Below are 18,195 nucleotides of genomic sequence, written 5' to 3' on the forward strand. Positions count from 1 at the left end.
TATTAAAATTTTAATATGTACAAAGTATTTCACTCATCTTTAGCAAACAAATTTCTCACTAAAAAGGGTTGATGGTATTGATTTAAATGCATAATCACAGTTTGTTTTTCCCCACAAAATATTGATGCGTTTCGCTCAAAATAATGGTTTGCAAATTTGCATAAAAGCCGGCTTTTGGCGTGAAGACGAATGTTGATGTATTAGGGCGACGGATGATAACAATCGTTCGAAATAAACATTGATAATTCACTTACAGATGACTGACACTCGCCACGGAGCAACAATAGCATTCATGGATGAGGATTGTGGACATGAGGATTTTTCTTCCTCGACCGATGAACTGTTAAAAACGCAATTTCCAATGCACCACGCTTGTCGAGACGGTGACCTAGAAACTCTGTCACGCTTACTGTCGTCTGGCAGCTATAATTTATATGAAGAAGACGGTCTATATGGATGGACACCCGTCCATTGGGCGGCCCACTTCGGGAAGGTGATTTTTTTCTTCTTTTTAATTTTGTTTAATTTCTTATGAATTATGAGGGGTCAACAGGTTTCTTTTGTCAGTACCCTCGTTTTCATATTATTTCTATAAATAGCTCAAGCAGAGGCCTTGAAGTGAGTATCACGCGGTCTAGCTACTTTCGATTTGTCTCATCATTGACGATTGCAGATACTCACTATAAAAAAAAGATTTTATTTAATCATTTAGTTTGTATTTAAATCGTTGATGTTATTTTCCTTTTAAAATAGAATAAACTTGATTTCATAGCAAATGTCATAAATATAAAAAAGGTGAGAGGAAATGTTCGTTTTAAAGAAATTAGGTCTCGTAGTGATGGGATAATGAACTGATTGATTATCTAATCGTTAAACCACATATGATGCGATTATCAATTGAGATTTTTCATAATTTATCATCATTTACTTAATATTTCCTTTTCTTTAAACAAAAAGAGAATTCATATTATGCATAATAAAGATGGCAATTGAAAATAATATATATATTTTTGTGCAACTCCAGATAAATGAGGTATTTTAGTTTATGGGAAAAAATACTGCTATTGAGAATATGTTCACATTCAATGAGCATTGAACTTATATCCAAACTTATGATAGGAGACCTGTATTCATGTCACTGAAATCCTATTGGCATTTCTTTATAGTTACATCTATTTTTTGGTCCATGTCATAAAGGACAGAATATTATTTGATAAAAATGCTTTCGTTGGGTAATTCATTGAATACTTTAGACTGAACATTTGAAAAAGGGGTACTTAATAATGACCGAAATTGAGGTAATTACAAAACCTGCAATAATGGCTACATCATATTGAATTTACCACTGGTTATCTATGAATGTCATGAAGAACTGTTAAACAGATGTCAGACAGCAAAAATTATAATGCCTTGGTCATTTAGACATCTTTATTTTTTTTCGCTCATTCTTTCTGATATTCTATAAACATATCTGTATTTTGTTTTTTCATTTTTTCATTAAACTGTTGATTTGTGCCTGTTTTCATATTTCTATATAAGTTATAGTCTGTGTTTGAATTTTTAGTTGACTTGTTTGATGCGGCTTTTAGAACATGGTGCAAGCTTTGACTCCACTACCAATCGCTTCAACCAGACTCCTGCACATATTGCAGCATTTGGTGGAAAGGGCCATTGTTTAAAATGGCTGCTACACTGTGGAGCAATGATAAATCGACAGGTAAATGTACCAGATATGAAAAATTAAAACATTCTTGTTGTGATGGGACATTAATGTTTTTGTTTTTCTCTCTTGCCCTTTTAGTTGGCTTGTTTGAGAAAACTGACATCTTTAAGTAATGATGGTACACTCTGTCACCACGCTACCTCACGATTTGGACAGACCCCTCTGCATTTGGCGTCTCTCAGAGACCAACCCCATTGTGCTCAATGGATAATTCAAACTGGAGCTAATGTTGAAGTTCAGGTATTTTAATGCAGCATTCATATTGATTTTTAAGTTTTTGGTGAATTAGATCATAGGATCAGCTGGCATTGTTCATCGTGACTCAGTGTCATGTTTATTCCATGTTTATGTCCAAGTAATTGTTTTGGAAATTTCTTGAATTATTTTATGATCTGAATTTAAGCAACAGAATTGTTGAGCATCCAAAAAGATGATGAAGTGTGTACTCATGTTAGTTTAGGGTAGATATATATATATATAGAGAGAGAGAGAGAGACTGTCTAGGTGGTTCATAAAGTAATCTATCAGTGCTGTTATATCTCTACATAAATGAGGTGAGGTACATTCCTTTATCATGAGTTAACCTGGCTTGTTTCATTTCAGGATTACCTTGGAGAGACACCTATTCACAAAGCTGCCAGGACAGGAAGTATGGAGTGTGTCAGTCTACTTGTCTCGCAGGGATGCAAACTTAGGTAAATTCCTCATTGACTGGATAATCACCACAGTATATGCAGGACCAAAGTAGTTTTTGTATGTGTAGGATTGTTTTCTTCCCAAATAGCTTCATTTGTTGTTACCATTTCTAGTTTAAGGTAATCCAACAGGTGATTTGATAGCTGATGCATTGCAGCATTACATTTTCAATTCAGAAACTGTCAATCAGATACTCACTTAGTGGGTGATTTTTTTATCTGGTGATGCTGATGATGATTCACTTGGCATATCATGATCAAAAATGGTTAGGCCTACTTTAGGTGCATTGATCGCTTGATTGCATCGCTGATTCGTAATATACCCTTTGTGTCTTTTTTAGCAAGTCGTTTGGTGAAGTATTTATTGTTATGCAAAATTTTTCACAATCTCAGTGTAATTTCAGTGCTTCAAATCTTTGCCATATATTTAAACTGTTACAAAGCATTTTAAGGATCAAGATAAAAAAGGATGAAAATCACACGCCTCTAGGCCTACATGATGTTTGAGGTGATAATGTTCGTATTCGTTAGGTTTTGAAGATGTGTTATGACTTAGCAACTCATGATGTGATCATATACAAGACATCAGAAAATACAAAGAAATACAAACAAAATTTTCGATTGGGAAACTTTATTGTAATTTTTTGAAAAATACAACATTTTCAGCTTAGGGGAAAGAGTCGATATTTGTTGGAAAAATGGTCCAAACAAAAAAACAACTAAAAGTACATCTTATACACACATGTCTCAATATTCAAGTATGTATTAATTGATTTATTTTGTTAATTATTGATCATTTTAATGTACCATGAAAAAAGGAAATGTCATCCGCTTGTAAATAACCTGCTATCCAGTACTCAAAAACGGAATCTGTCCTTCAACTTCATTCTCCCAGAATGTTTTGCTTTTCCACAAAAATTATAAGTGATATCAGTAAATGTGGTGATTTTCAGATATTGTTAGATATTGTGGTTGGTAAATAATTGTTTGCCATTTCAGTGATTTAGAAACTATATTTGGAGAAAGATTCTTACCTTAGCTAACGGATCTTGGTTTGGCCAAGATAAGCTTCCAGTGACTTGAAGCAAAAACACAGCAGTGAATTCTCTTCAGCAACTGATTGGTAGATTATAATGAAAATATGTTAGATTTGTTAGTTTGTATTGTAGGGAGGATCTAAATTAATAATGGAGAAAGAAATGGGTGCCAAGGGATGGGGCTATAAGTGGTCAGTCTATTCTAGAGGACGGGTTTCCCCATTAGAGGACTGAAGGGTCAGGGTTTTATAAGATATCACTGAGGCAATTAATCAGTATGTTACAGAAACAGAAAGTTACAGATCTTTTTCATAATATATATACTTCAATGTTTCTATCCTGTCTTTCATTTCAAAAGTTACTGTTCAGGGCTTTGAATATATTGCTATTGAACATTCATACTTACCAACAATTTCCCCACCCAACAGAGCTTAATTAAGTAAAGTTCTCACCTTTGTCATAACTGCTGGACAGGAAGAGAATTTATGGTGCACTTATGCCACATACTAGTTAATTGGCCAGGCGGTCTTTTCCATTCCCTGGAAAACAGTAATGCTATTGTTTGGATGCTTGAACCTAATCTGTGACATATGTGTTGAGAACTGCCAAAAGAAATTGTATATATAACTACTTTTATAATGCATGTTTGTATATGAAATATAGGCAAAACAAACATTTTCCATCTGTGAATTACTCTATCGGTGCATTATACATAGAATTTTATTTCAGTATCAGAAACCACAATAACCAAACCCCTAGCCAGGTTGCAGCTGAATGTGGATACCAGGAATGTGCCAACTACTTAGAGAGAGCAACTCAGATGCAGCAGCAAGCAGAGGGCGTGTACAATGAGCTGAGGATGCCAGTCACCCAGACCAATCAGAGTAATTCCAATATGATACCAAATGGTGTCAATGGAAACCGAACTGTGACAGATCCTAACCTCATTATGCAAGGTTTGAATGGCGGTGTAGTTCCTGGTCAGACTGGGGAAGACAACACTGCAGACTGTGAAATGGACATGGCCGAGTCAATTGGAGATGGCTGCATGCAAGGAGAGGCTGCCATGTTCTTCAGAGCGGGCATGAAAAGAGGACGAGATGATTTGGAGGAAGAATGTTTCAAGAGAATGAGAAGGGCTGGTAAGTATTAGGGATACTCAATTAATATCATTTTCTTAGGTCTTTATTGTTTATTAAGTTAACTACGTATTTCTGGTACATTGCTAAAAATAAGAAACATAAATTAAAGCCTGTTTCATCTGGAGATTCATCTGGAGATTGGTCTTGATTTATTCTTGACCAATAGGTATGCAAGATATGAAATTAAATTGTTATTTTAGAAAATGTTTGAATGATCTATGTGATAGAAAAACTCTATAAAAGTTATAAATTAGACAGCAACTTTTTCTATCAATTATTCAAGATTTTCACAAACCATGAAAACTCTGATAATTCCTATAGCAGCCTGAAAGTCTTGTGCTATGGTGCATCATCTGTCTGTCTCTGGTATTTGCCTCAGGATCTTTATTTTTTATGTACTGTTTTTACCCATGGACAAGGGGCTTTCTTTTGTTCAGAAAAGATGTATTCTTATGGAAGAGAAGCAAACTTGTGAGTGGAATATTGATGTAAATCTTCTGGTCAGATGGATAAAGTCTCTGTGGCCTGCAACAACAACAATGAATAGAATGATTGCAAATGAGTTCAGTGAAGATTATGTCTCCTTGGGGAAAGACGATGTATCTAGTGGGAAATAATTGTTTTAAAGTTTTTTACCTTTTTTTTTTTTTTTTTTTACATTTTGGTACAAATTTTTGGCATTTGATAAATAGATTGATTGCTAACAATTCTCAGTCCCACCAAACAATCCAAACACCCTGCAAATGATTATTACATAGACATTAAAGTTGTACCATATTTATTTAGGGCAGTAGTAGATCAGGTAAAAAGTGATTTACTTTCAGACAGGTGAGCGATATAGGCCTGCAGGGTTTTAATACAAAATTATTCTAAATGTTTTGGGCCATTAGAAACAATACTAACTGCTTCATTGAAGGTAGAAAAAGTGTTTACAATCACTTATAGATTCAATGGGCATTTGAATATATACTCACAAAATATTTATGATTTTTTTTTTTTTGATAAAAATCATGATATCAGAGATAATATCTAATAGATATATAGAGAATTTACACATTGTGCTTTGTATGGAAAACAAAACAATTAAGCAAGGTGAACTTTTTTTTTTCCTTTTGGCTTCAGAGCCCATACGCCCTATAGTATGTGACGTTGGTTACCATGACAGCAGTATTATCAACTCATACAATGCTATTTTGTCCATCTCCACTGATCCCATGCGACTGCCTGATGCTGTTCTTGACAGTGTTCAGGGTCAAAGTTGCATAGGTAGCCAACGGTCTCTATTCTTTTAAATACAGGTTAGTGTAAATAGACATAGGACATAAATGCTGTTCCTTGAAAACTGCTGCCTGCATGCTTTGTTGAATTAATTTCCTTTCTTTTTCTTTGTTGGGTTTTGCTCTACACAAAAGTCGGGATCATAAACATTTAGGGACTCAATGTTTTGTTGTTTAAGTTGTATGTCAGTAAAACATGTAACACATGCCTTATTTACTTTATAGCTCACTTCAACGCATAATCATGTAACTGTGTAAATTTTGTGTTTCTAGCTTACCATAATCATAAAGTATTTAATTCAAATAGTCCTATGTTGTTACTATTTCTTGAACTGGTATGGTTCTGTCTCTTCACTGATATATAGGTTTGCCTTGGGCCCTTGTTGTACCCTTTTAATTTTGAGACTGATCAAGAAAACACAATGGCTGACAGGTGATCCAAATACAGAGACAGCCTCATTCTCAGTGCGATACCTACATGTGTGTTGTTGTGGTTTGTGTCAGGTTGCGATCCCGAACCCCCATATATAACAGATGGCAGTGGTGGATTTTGAAGATTAAATTTTTTTTTTTTACTGCTAATTCTTTGAAAGTTGTAGATGGATCCTTAGAATTTCTTGTGTATTTTCCCCTCAGTCCCTTGTTGTGCCTTTAATCAAGTCAGTAGCTAAATGTAGAAGATACTAAAGTCAGCTGATTTTGTAGTAGCTTTAACTGAGTTCAGTAGCTGCAGGTAGTAGGAGATACTTAAGTCTGTTTACTAAGTAATTAATTCTGATTTTATTTGAGGTCAATAGCTTCAGATAGGAGATACTTAAGTCAGAAAATTATGTAGCAGTTTTGATTGAAAGCAGTAAATATTTTAGTCAGTAGATTATGTAGCAGTTTTGATTGAAAGCAGTAAATATTTTAGTAGATTATATAGCGGTTTTGATTGAAAGCAGTAAATATTTTAGTAGATTATATAGCGGTTTTGATTGAAAGCAGTAAATATTTTAGTAGATTATATAGCGGTTTTGATTGAGAGCAGTAAATATTTTAGTAGATTATATAGCGGTTTTGATTGAGATCAGTAAATATTTTAGTAGATTATATAGCGGTTTTGATTGAGAACAGTAAATATTTTAGTAGATTATATAGCGGTTTTGATTGAGAGCAGTAAATATTTTAGTAGATTATATAGCGGTTTTGATTGAGAGCAGTAAATATTTTAGTAGATTATATAGCGGTTTTGATTGAGATCAGTAAATATTTTTTAGATTATATAGCGGTTTTGATTGAGAGTAGATTATATAGCGGTTTTGATTGAGAGCAGTAAATATTTTAGTAGATTATATAGCGGTTTTGATTGAGAGCAGTAAATATTTTAGTAGATTATATAGCGGTTTTGATTGAGAGCAGTAAATATTTTAGTAGATTATATATTGAGCAGTAAATATTTTAGTAGATTATATAGCGGTTTTGATTGAGAGCAGTAAATATTTTAGTAGATTATATAGCGGTTTTGATTGAGATCAGTAAATATTTTAGTCAGTAGATTATATAGCGGTTTTGATTGAGAACAGTAAATATTTTAGTCAGTAGATTATATAGCGGTTTTGATTGAGAGCAGTAAATATTTTAGTAGATTATATAGCGGTTTTGATTGAGAGCAGTAAATATTTTAGTCAGTAGATTATATATCGGTTTTGATTGAGAGCAGTAAATATTTTAGTCAGTAGATTATGTAGCAATTTTGATTTAAAACAAAATATACATTATTCAGTAGATTCCTTATGGAAAATAATTCCTAAGGAATATTATGACCTGTACTAGGTAGTCAGTGCTCAGTAGTCATGGGGTTTCAGTCAAGCAACAGCAGAAGCAAGTGTCAACAATATTAAAGGAGATTGATATGCTGAGAGGTGTTAGTATCAGGAAGTATAAATTGGTATCATTAGTGGTGTAGTTGTAGGGATAAAAGGGAATATATTGTCATGGCTGTTAAATACAAGCTGACTAGTGTAAAAACACACAAAAATGAAGAGATTTTGGTAAGCCATGTTTGTCTTTCTGTCCTGAGCCAAATTGCAGTATATGTTTTATGACATGGGCCATATAAATATATATATTCTCTTTATCCTTGACATTTACTGTAAATTCAGACAATTGAAACTTGGAAAAGTTTGGCACTAAATTTTTGTTTACTGGTATTGACACCATACTTGATTTTGCCTGATAACCACACTAGAATATTTGTTCTGCTCTGAAATATACAGCGCCAAACTTCAATGTATTTCAAATCGACTTTATGACTTTTTATGCTCCTTTGAGTGGGGTATAGAGTTAACACTTTATTGGTCCATCCATCCATGTCCGAAGCATTACTCATGTCTGGCAACCCCTTAATTACAGAGTTATTGCCCATTGTTGTGTCTAGAGGATAACTTTAAGTGTATTTAAACTAGGATCCTGAAACTTGGTGTATTTTGACATACAAAAATAATGTGCATTGTAGCAAAATCATTTCCAATTACCCTCTCCGTTAAGTTATTGCTTGCTGCTTGTTAAAAATTTATGTCAATAGCATAACTTTCAAAGATGATGAAACTTGGTGGATACATTGGTCATACTGAGAGGATATACAATATCCCAAATTCAGTGCCTGAACCACTTAATTTCAGAATTATAGCCTTTGTTAAAATTTTGTGTTCAATAAAGTAGTTTTCGGAAAGCATTCATCAGTGTCTCTAATACTCTTGTCTGCATGGTCAATGCAATAAACTAAACTGCTCTTTAGTTTCCCATCAGGAAGCAGGGGGACTACAGCATTATGTTGTGTCTCTCTGTCCTTCCATTATCTTGTCGTGCCTCCTTCACATTTTGTCACTGTAACTAACTTAATACTTGGGGTATGGGTTCACTTTAACAAAGTGGTGTGTCAAGTATCGAAAGGAAGTCATTCTGATCTACATTGTGACCTTTGACCTACATTAAAGGAAATGTTGGTCAGGGTTCCCTCTCCCACATTTTTTGTCTTTAGAATTTACATGCTGTGTATTGGTTCACCCTGTTGAGATGCAGTGGTTTGTTGATGGGGTCTGTAAATCACTGAATTGTCTTGTTCTAACATTTCTATATCCAAACACAATACTGAAATGATTCAGGTATTTTGACAAATTAATGCACGTGCTGAAATATAGCTGTTACTGCTAAAACAGCAAAATTATATGTGGAAGATGTATTCTGACATGCGTAGCACTAGTTGAAGGATAAACATTTATACATCTGCAGCAAATATCATAGGCCAGTAGCAAGTATTTGATTTGAGGTTCAATGATACTCTGGCAAAAATAATCTTAGGTTAGGCCCAATGGAGGAACTGAAAATAAAACATATCTTCTGAACAAGGATTTGAACCAGATTTTGTCTGTAAAAATACAACAGGTCAAGTGGACTGGCTTTTGTATAAGTGACATTTGTGACCTTCTGGCTGCAAAGAATGAGGCCAAACAGGGATTAGGGGAAATCTTCAAAATCTTAACCTCTGTTAGTATGGAAGAAGTGGTGAGATCAAAAAAGAGGATTGGTTGCAATTTGAGGATTAACTGGGATGGCTTTACAAGACCCAATAGAAGAAAAAAAAAGAAATTTTAAAACTATGGTGCCTCTGAACACATTTTCATATATCAGAGTAGTTATCAGCATAGTTTAAAGGATTTTAAAGCTCTATAAAACATTATTTGGTCAAGGTTGTTCAATTACAGATTCTGAATGTGTACTCCCTGATGCTGTTTTTATGTTGAAGTTGGATATGAAGAGAATGATATCCATGTCAGAAGCAGGGCTCATCCTTGCATCTAAGAAGTTACTCTTGGAGTTATATCGTGGAAAGAGTTCAGATCTCAGCCCTATAACAATGCATTCCAGTGCTAGCATTAAGTGTTGGCTTGTATTCTGAAGGATTTTTCTGATTCTCTCACTGTTTCCCTCTGGCCCAGGTAACTGAGTTCCCTTGTCAGATACCAGGGTATATAAAAACAGATGAGATTCTCATTATAACCTTCTGCACAATATCTAGTAATAAGATATTAAGTGCTGATCACTAAGTTGTGAACCTTGTATTGAAGAAGTGAAGCATGGATGTCCTTTTTCAGCTCTACTTTTCTGAAACTATTTGAGGCTGTGTACCTCAAGACTGGTGTCATTTGGTCAGTTTATGGAGATGAGGTAGCACTCTTAATTAAACAAGGCAAGTGACCTGCAAAATGACAAAATCACTGAAGGAGCAGTGATTCAATATTAATATTTGCATAAGAAAGGTCAAGCACCTAAGGATATCCATACTGATATAATAGCAACACAGGGAATGATGCCCCTTCATATGCTACAGTGAAAAGGTGGGTGGCAGAATGGAATTTAAGTCTGGCAGGCAGAGCCTTGGAGATGACGTCTGTCCTGGAAGACTTGTAACTGTTTCAATCCAAGAAATGGTCAACAAAGTCCATGATAATATGGCTGACAGGCGAGTTACAGGAGATAATAGCCAATGCAGTTGAGATTTCATAGGAAAGAGTATATTCCATTCTTATGAAAGATCGTGCAGTGAGACAGCTCTCAGTCCATTGAGTACCAAGACTTCTTACAGTTGGTCAGAAGCATACAAGGCAGACTTTTTTGCATGCTAATTTGAACCTTTATAGAGGTTTGTGACTGGATGAAACATGGGTCCATCATTTCACCCAGAGGCCACACAACAGTCTTAACAATGGAAGCACCTGTTCACCCCTGCCAAAGCAAGCAAAGACTGTTCCATCAAAGGGACAGGTTGTAGCCTCAGTTTTCTGGGATGCTGATGGTATTCTGATGGTAGATTATCAGCAAAAGGGACAAACAGTCAATGGCACATATTATGCATCACTTCTTAGACAGTTAAGAGAAAATATTACATTCAAGTGCCACAGAAAATGCAGTAAAGGTGTGTTGTTCCACCAGGACAATGCCCCAGTTGCAAGGCTGCAATTAATGATTTTGGCTTTGAATTGATTGAACATCTACTAAAAGTGCTATTTAGGCACTTAAACATCACTGGCAAAATTGTAAGATACTGAAGGGAATTATGTAAAAAAATAATGCAAATGTCATACCTTAAATATGAGGCTCACAATTTATCAATCAGCCCTTTTATTATGGTCTTGTTTTTGTGTCAGGGCCCAGTCCACCATTTGACACATGGTTTAATCCTATGATTTGGTCATGATAATATTTCAAATCTCAACTTCACAAATGTATATGCACAGTTGTTAAAGGAAGGTGCAATAAACTATTATATCTCATATAATTGTCACTCCTGCCTCAAAAAGTACAAATAAATAATAATAGTTTGGCACATTTGACATCAAACTATTTGGAAACCCAACCCTATCACAAAACTAGGTAAAAAACGATTAGTTGTTGAGCATTGAAGACACCAATTATGAAATTTTATACTCTCACGGGTGATGTTTCCATTTCCTTCCTCAGAATGCCATTGGAATGAAAGTGATGCTGCCTTGTTCTCAATGTCAGACAGTTACCAAATGAATGGTCTAATTTCCCCTCCAAAGACAAAAGATTCAAAGCCAAGGGAAACCACCACTAATACCTCTCATCATACCCATCATCATTCAGTGTCCATTAAAGTTCACGAACTTCCTTCAAAATGCATGGCATTAAGTTCTCATTATATATGACTTTATTGGCACATGTAAGTATATTCACCCACTCTGTTAATATGTGTCATAGTGCCATGTGGTATTACCTGTGGGATATCCCTGCTTGTAGCTCACTCATGGAATACAAGGTCTTTTACTGAAAGCTGCATGGCCATGCATGATTGCATATACTAATATCAAAATTCAGAATGTTGCAGAGCACAAGTTGACATGAAACTTTGAAAAAAAAATATAAAAAAGAAAATGATTGGGGGGGTGGGGGGGGGGGAAAGAATGGAAATAAAAAAGAAAAACTTGGGTCCATTCTGCTTTGGACAACTTTTGTACATGGAGATTGACTGATGGTGGGTTTAGTATAATTACAGAACAAGCTTTTACCCCATAGATATCCTAGTCATTTTCATTAGTCTCCTGCTTCTTTGGTGCAATGGTTTTTTGTGGTTTCTTACTGTATCATCATTTTTATTATTTTTTTTGTATGATTTTTATTTCCTGTCTTTGTTTTGTTTTCATTATCAGTTATAAGTATGATTATTTTTTCTTTGTGTGTTTAATCTTTGATATGATGAAAACAGAATTGTCAATGCTGCCATCTTCTGACATGTCCATGTCCGTATAAATATAATACATATTTTTCTGCATGTACAGTAAGTGTCTCATTTGTTTTGTTTTATTTTCTGACTGAAAGTAATTCTAGAGATCTTAGTTGTCTTGTTGTACTTTGCTTGCTAAGTTTACGTAGTTATTACTGTATTGAATTGTTCATATATTATATTCTATATGAAATGCTATGAATATGATAAAGTGATGTTTAACAAGCTTGCAGAACAAAGTTGTTGGGCGATGATTTTAAATTACAAATGGACTCCACACATATTCTAGGATTTTGTTTCTCACATACATGTTCAGTGTATAATGAAATTTTATATTGATATCTGATATCCAAGTTTAGGTACATTACTGTTGATATGTTACATAAATTATCTGCTTACAAAATTAAATATTTTCACCTCAGCATGTCATCTGAAGGCTGTGAATTAAGCTATATTTTTCGGTAAGAGATAAGTCTATTGAAAGGACATACTTTACATACATAATGCATACTGATGTTACCTTAATTTGACGTTAAGTCATTAATTGGTTCTAGTTATCTAAATTGTTATTGTTTACGATAAAAAAGGTTCCCGTACTGATGATTTGCTGTAATGAAGCCTTGGTGTATATATGGATATTTTTGTGTGTTTTGTAGGTCCAGCACAGGACCGTGCCTGCAACAGTTGCCTGCCTGATCCTTTAACAAATGGCTATTGTAGCCCTGATGCAAAACGTTTACTGTGCCTGAATCATGATAGAATCACCCAGGGAGTTAATAATAACTACAAGAATTCCACGGACAGCTCCAGTGCACTTGAACACTATAGTTCTCTCTCTGTACAGCAGGCATATGAGATTCTTTTCGTGGATTCAATTTCCAATGCCCATGGTTCGTGATGTCACAATTCATCTTCATGACTTTACACAAAGTTTTAAGCCTGCAATATAACATTGTCTTCTCATTTGTCAGGGATGAAATGTTATTTAGATGTTGAACACTTACTATACTGTTTTTGTAATTGTGAGCAAAACGTTGCGAGTTGATGATCATAAAGTTGGTTTTTGTCTTCACAGTATTAATACATACAGTGCTTTTGAGGTTTGAGAGAGAATATTACATTGTAATGATGTAGCCTCCAAGTTTCCTTGTTTTATGAATTGTGATACACTTTCACTGAACAGTGGTGGACATATACTAAAAGCAATCAAACTTTTCAATCCTTACACCAAGATTTCTCATTCCAAATTCCAGAGCAAATATCATTTTACACTTTTAATAAGGTGCTAAATAGCCATACATATCAGTTATAAAATTCTATTCTATTTTCCATAGATAAATTGTTTCTCATGCAAATGTCTGTATGAGTAATAAGGTCCTACATGTTTATACTTCCACTGTTCTTATTGGTAGTTTGAATTTGTGGACGATAACAAACTCAATATTGAAGAAACTGCAGTTAAATTTGAATGAAAAGTATTTTTACACTGATAGCCTTGAAAAAGTACAAGGAAAAAATTAAGACCATGTATTGGGAAATGGTAAGCATCTTCTGATTCATTGATGAAACCCACCGTGTAAAATTTCGCCAATACAAGTAAACAATGTAATATTCTCAAATAAGAACAAAGTTAGAATTAAAACGACCAACATAACAACGAACACATCCAGCTTCAAAACACACAAGCAATAGAACTAGAACATAAAAACATAAAAGATAGTGGTGACAACACTTCTCTCTAATCTTCATTAATTTTCAGCTCTTGAGACCCATTGTTAGAAGTTTTAATTCCTCAGTCTTCAACATCTTTTGTGAATCATGATGTTTGGAAACACCCCATAGAATATTGAATCAACTGCTCATTAAAGAATGTAGATTGTGTTATCAGGGGTTATACTGTCTAGAAATGGAAAATTCACGATAGGGAAATCAAAATCACCATGCTATCATATAGCTTATAAACAACTTATATATCAACTTTGGGCAATTTTAATAGTAGAAATTGGTCTGAGGACTGTCAGTGGTATTTTGTAACAGAGAATTGGATTTGGTTATCAGTTCCTCACACTTACAGATCACCGTGTGTAAGAATTACAAAGGCATGAATATACACTTACAGTGCCCAAAATTATTCTCACATGTTTCATCAGGATATCTGAAATTAACACTGCTTTTCAGTTCTTCTGGAGGATGTGGTATGTCACTGTTTATCTGAAAGGTCCTGAGGAAGCTTTTAGACTTAAATTAGCAGTGTTGTTGGATCACCAAAGTCCAATCATCTTTTTCATCCTGTGAACTCATTACATTCCATTCTTTCTCAATACCGTCTTCTTGATGATTTGAATCAAACTGGCATCATGTCAATAAAAATTACATTTGTATGAATAGGAAAATCAGTCGAAAGTTAAAAGAATAAGTTTTGATAATTTTCAATAAGATTTAATGATTCTGCCTAATTTGTAGGTTTTTGTATGAATTGATAGATAATTTTTTTAGTTTTGATAGTACTGTTTGAATTTGTTTGGAATGCTGACTGCCATGCCAGGTGGTGAAATGACCATGAGTCTACATCAAAGCAAAGGAAAAAATTCAGTCAACATAATCTTCATATGTGTTCAAGGTTACAGTGTTAGCTTTAATTAAAGCATATTAATGGTTTATCATAGTATAATTACAGTTCCATATAGCACAATTATGATTGATCAAGGAATAAGTGTTCACCACAACAATCAGATAGTTTGTAGTACCTAGATTGTAAAACAAACGGATAGAAACTTTTTCTTATTACACATCAAAATTGATAAAAATCATCAGTATCACTGTCTACTTTTGTTTTTTTATGATGAAATCTAAGGAATCTTTTTGATTTTCCTGTCATGTTTTGGAGTACATTTATTCAAATAAGGTCATTATTTATGATAGTTGTGAAGTAAGCAATTTTTATTTATTAGCAAATAATATGAGAGACAATCTGGATAAATGTTCTGTTTAAAATGAAGTATTTTATTTTATTAAGGTGCTACGTGTGCTTCTAGTTTTCTTCACAAGTCCATTATAAGACTGTTAAATCACAGTACAATCTTCATGCTATTAACTGTATTTGGTATACCTTATACTTTTTATATCTCGTTTATTTCAATATCATCTTATAAGTTAAGATCTGTAACATGGATTTTATTGTTTGTATATGTTCTATCTAATCCAACATTACTAGCCAGAAACTCATTTAATAGTTTGTTCATCGATAGTTTCATAGTGCAAGAAAATGTATTTACTATAATAGGTCTTTCTGTCTAAATTCACAATGAGTATTTATTTTAAATCCTTTTGAGTTAATTGTTTATTGATGGAGTAAATAGGGTTCTATATATTTTCATATTAAGATCCATAGATCTTTTGTTATTTATACGTTTAATTTCTATGATCTGTCTCAAATATTTTGACAATACAGCATTGTCATTGTGGTACCTGTCTTGTACAGGTGTTAAGTATATACATTTAAAATCTCAAGACTGTTATATGTGCATAGCACTTGATATGTACTTAAGAAAGGAAAAGAGGACTTTGTCATAACATGTTTTCATATTGTAATGCATATCATTTACATGTTGATTTAAGGTATGTTAATGAAGTGAATGGATGTATTGACTTTATTTTTAATTTCATTATCTTTAATCTTAATCTGCTGAGCAGGTACACTAGTCCTTCTCAGAATGTGAGAAAATAATTCTCTTTTCACAGTTATTGATGTATTGTTTGCTTTACCTAATTAGTGAGTAATATACTTGCCAGTGGCAGTGGTTTACTAACAAAGTTGCATGTGTACAGTTTCATTACTTCCTTTAAAATCTCATTTCTGAAAAAGAATTTTTAAAAAGAAATCTTATTATGCATTCATTGTGTCATCCAGAGTCTTGGAAATATTGAAATAGTTTGGCACTTAAATAGCGAAAAAATTGAATAAGGAATATAAAAATTTAATTTTAGAATTTAGAGCATCGTCAATACTTGCCATTTATTATGGAATTATTAATTAATTGTATTTATTTCAATATGTAGCCTTTGTGTTATTTATTTTTTTTTATACATGCATGTAGTAGATATGTACATTGTGTATAAAAATGGCTGTTAGCTTTTACATAGATTTAATACATTTATAAAATGTAATGCTTGGTAAGCCTGTTACTTATTTTCCCTGTATATAACTTTATGTAGAGTAGTGTATCCTTTATAACATGCTGAACACTCAGTATAAACAAGTGCTTTATTTTTTCTGATACCAATACTTATGATAATACATGTAATGAAAAATTAACAGCAATACCTGAATAATGCTTCATTGGATTTCCATCATACTCATTAAAATTATCGTTAGACCTAACTTTAATTAAATGGTTACATGAAGTATAGTTTGATTACAATTTTACCAGATACCAGAAATTCTTTATTACAGACTATAGTGTACTAGTTATCCTTCTCCTGATAATTTTTATCGTACATGTAAAAAGAAACTGGAAACTATGAAAAGCCCTAAATATTATCATCTGTATTCCATTCTTTTGCTGCTTCTGATATGTTATTTTTTTATTGGTCAATAATGCATTCTCTATTATAAAAGTTTTGACCATCACATGGAATCAATGGTCATAACAATGATCAATATCACTGATACTGCCTACAGGTATAGTTTATTCTAGATTAGTTCCCAGTCACTGATACTGCCTACAGGTATAGTTTATTCTAGATTAGTTCCCAGTCACTGATACTGCCTACAGGTATAGTTTATTCTAGATTAGTTCCCAGTCACTGATACTGCCTACAGGTATAGTTTATTCTAGATTAGTTCCCAGTCACTGATACTGCCTACAGGTATAGTTTATTCTAGATTAGTTCCCAGTCACTGATACTGCCTACAGGTATAGTTTATTCTAGATTAGTTCCCAGTTATAGCTACAGTTACATATGAAACATAAATATCCAAATTTTGATGACTTATAACCTGTCTTTTTAGTTCTAAAACATTGTCTGCTCACAGAAACTGTGACAGAGAAATGATTTATTAAAATGTATCTCAAATTTAATTCCATCTTGCCATGATGATATTCCCTGCACTTTTCCTACATGTGGTACACAGGTATATTGTTTGCTATTAGTGTATACTCTGTGCTTGATAACATAATCGCTCAAACTGATTTTGATTTATACTAATCATGTACAAGTATGTAGAAATGTTTACATCATAATGAGGATCAGATTTTAGTTTTAATGAAAAATTGATTGTATGTTTGTGCGACCAAATGCAGGTTATATTTATTGACATCAGTATCTTCAAAACTTGAAAGTAACATTGATTTTTTAATGTTACTTGACAAGCCCACCTTTAACAAGAGAATCTCATTACCTGTGCACCATTTCTGTATGATGTTTGAAAAATCTCTCAGTTTTGATTAGAAAGTTTGATTCTTAGAACAAATCAGAATTTTCTCCATCTGATCCATGACCTAAAATAAATGACCCAACATTTTGCATGACTGTGTACTTGATGAAAAGGACTGCTGTATAATGCTTTATCATTACAGCACTGGTCTTCTCTGAAAGGTGTTAAATGACATTCATTTCTGCTGTTTTATTATGTTATATATAATTTTGTTATTAAGAAGTGAAAAACGATGTTGTAGTAAAGTGCAATTTAGTTATTTAAGCTCTTGTTTGTTATCTCTGTTACTGTAACTATCACTTTACTGATGTAGTGTTATCTTAAACTTGTATAACTTGAAGACCTGTTTAATTCAAAGCATTTGATTGTTTTCTGCCAAACTTTACACAAAACATTCAAACTTGAATGCTTGGCTATCTCAAAGTTTTCCCATGGTCCCGCTGATTATAAGATAATGTGTTTCGACTATATGGCTTTACTGGTACATGTTATATGCACTAGACACAGTGGTATATAGTAACTGGTGTCTTAGGAAAATGCAAGTCATTTTCTTCTAATTCCCCTGTGCTCCCCTGCATAAAATAATGACAAAACCTGT

General features: G+C 33.4%; 2 protein-coding genes across 4 annotated transcripts in view; one reads left to right on the top strand and one right to left on the bottom strand.

The window, feature by feature from the left end:
* The window catches only part of LOC132551681 (sorting nexin-25-like), a 32,542-nt gene extending 29,017 nt beyond the window's left edge, over window positions 1–3,525 (bottom strand). Inside the window, exon 1 of the mRNA XM_060215861.1 lies at window positions 3,453–3,525. The gene's annotated coding sequence lies outside the window, so the exon portion shown is untranslated. The remainder of the gene's footprint in view (window positions 1–3,452) is intronic.
* LOC132551683 (ankyrin repeat domain-containing protein 10-like) lies at window positions 187–17,861 on the top strand. 3 transcript variants are annotated; one of them, XM_060215865.1, is made up of 6 exons: window positions 187–493; window positions 1,565–1,717; window positions 2,327–2,418; window positions 4,185–4,597; window positions 5,720–5,895; window positions 12,817–12,901. In XM_060215865.1, exons 1-5 carry the CDS (start codon window positions 257–259, stop codon window positions 5,887–5,889), a joined length of 1,065 nt encoding a protein of 354 aa, XP_060071848.1. In that variant the 5' UTR covers window positions 187–256; the 3' UTR covers window positions 5,890–5,895; window positions 12,817–12,901. The 3 variants fall into 3 exon arrangements, with proteins under 3 accessions (XP_060071848.1, XP_060071847.1, XP_060071849.1); XM_060215864.1 differs by lacking the exon at window positions 1,565–1,717 and adding an exon at window positions 1,802–1,963; XM_060215866.1 differs by lacking the exons at window positions 1,565–1,717; window positions 5,720–5,895 and adding an exon at window positions 1,802–1,963 and having other exon boundaries at window positions 12,817–17,861.
* Window positions 17,862–18,195: the final 334 nt, after the last annotated feature.

The sequence above is a fragment of the Ylistrum balloti genome, unplaced genomic scaffold (genome assembly GCF_031769215.1).
Source record: "Ylistrum balloti isolate Yb309-2 unplaced genomic scaffold, AGI_CSIRO_Ybal_v1 Utg370210, whole genome shotgun sequence".
NCBI classification, from domain to species: domain Eukaryota; kingdom Metazoa; phylum Mollusca; class Bivalvia; order Pectinida; family Pectinidae; genus Ylistrum; species Ylistrum balloti.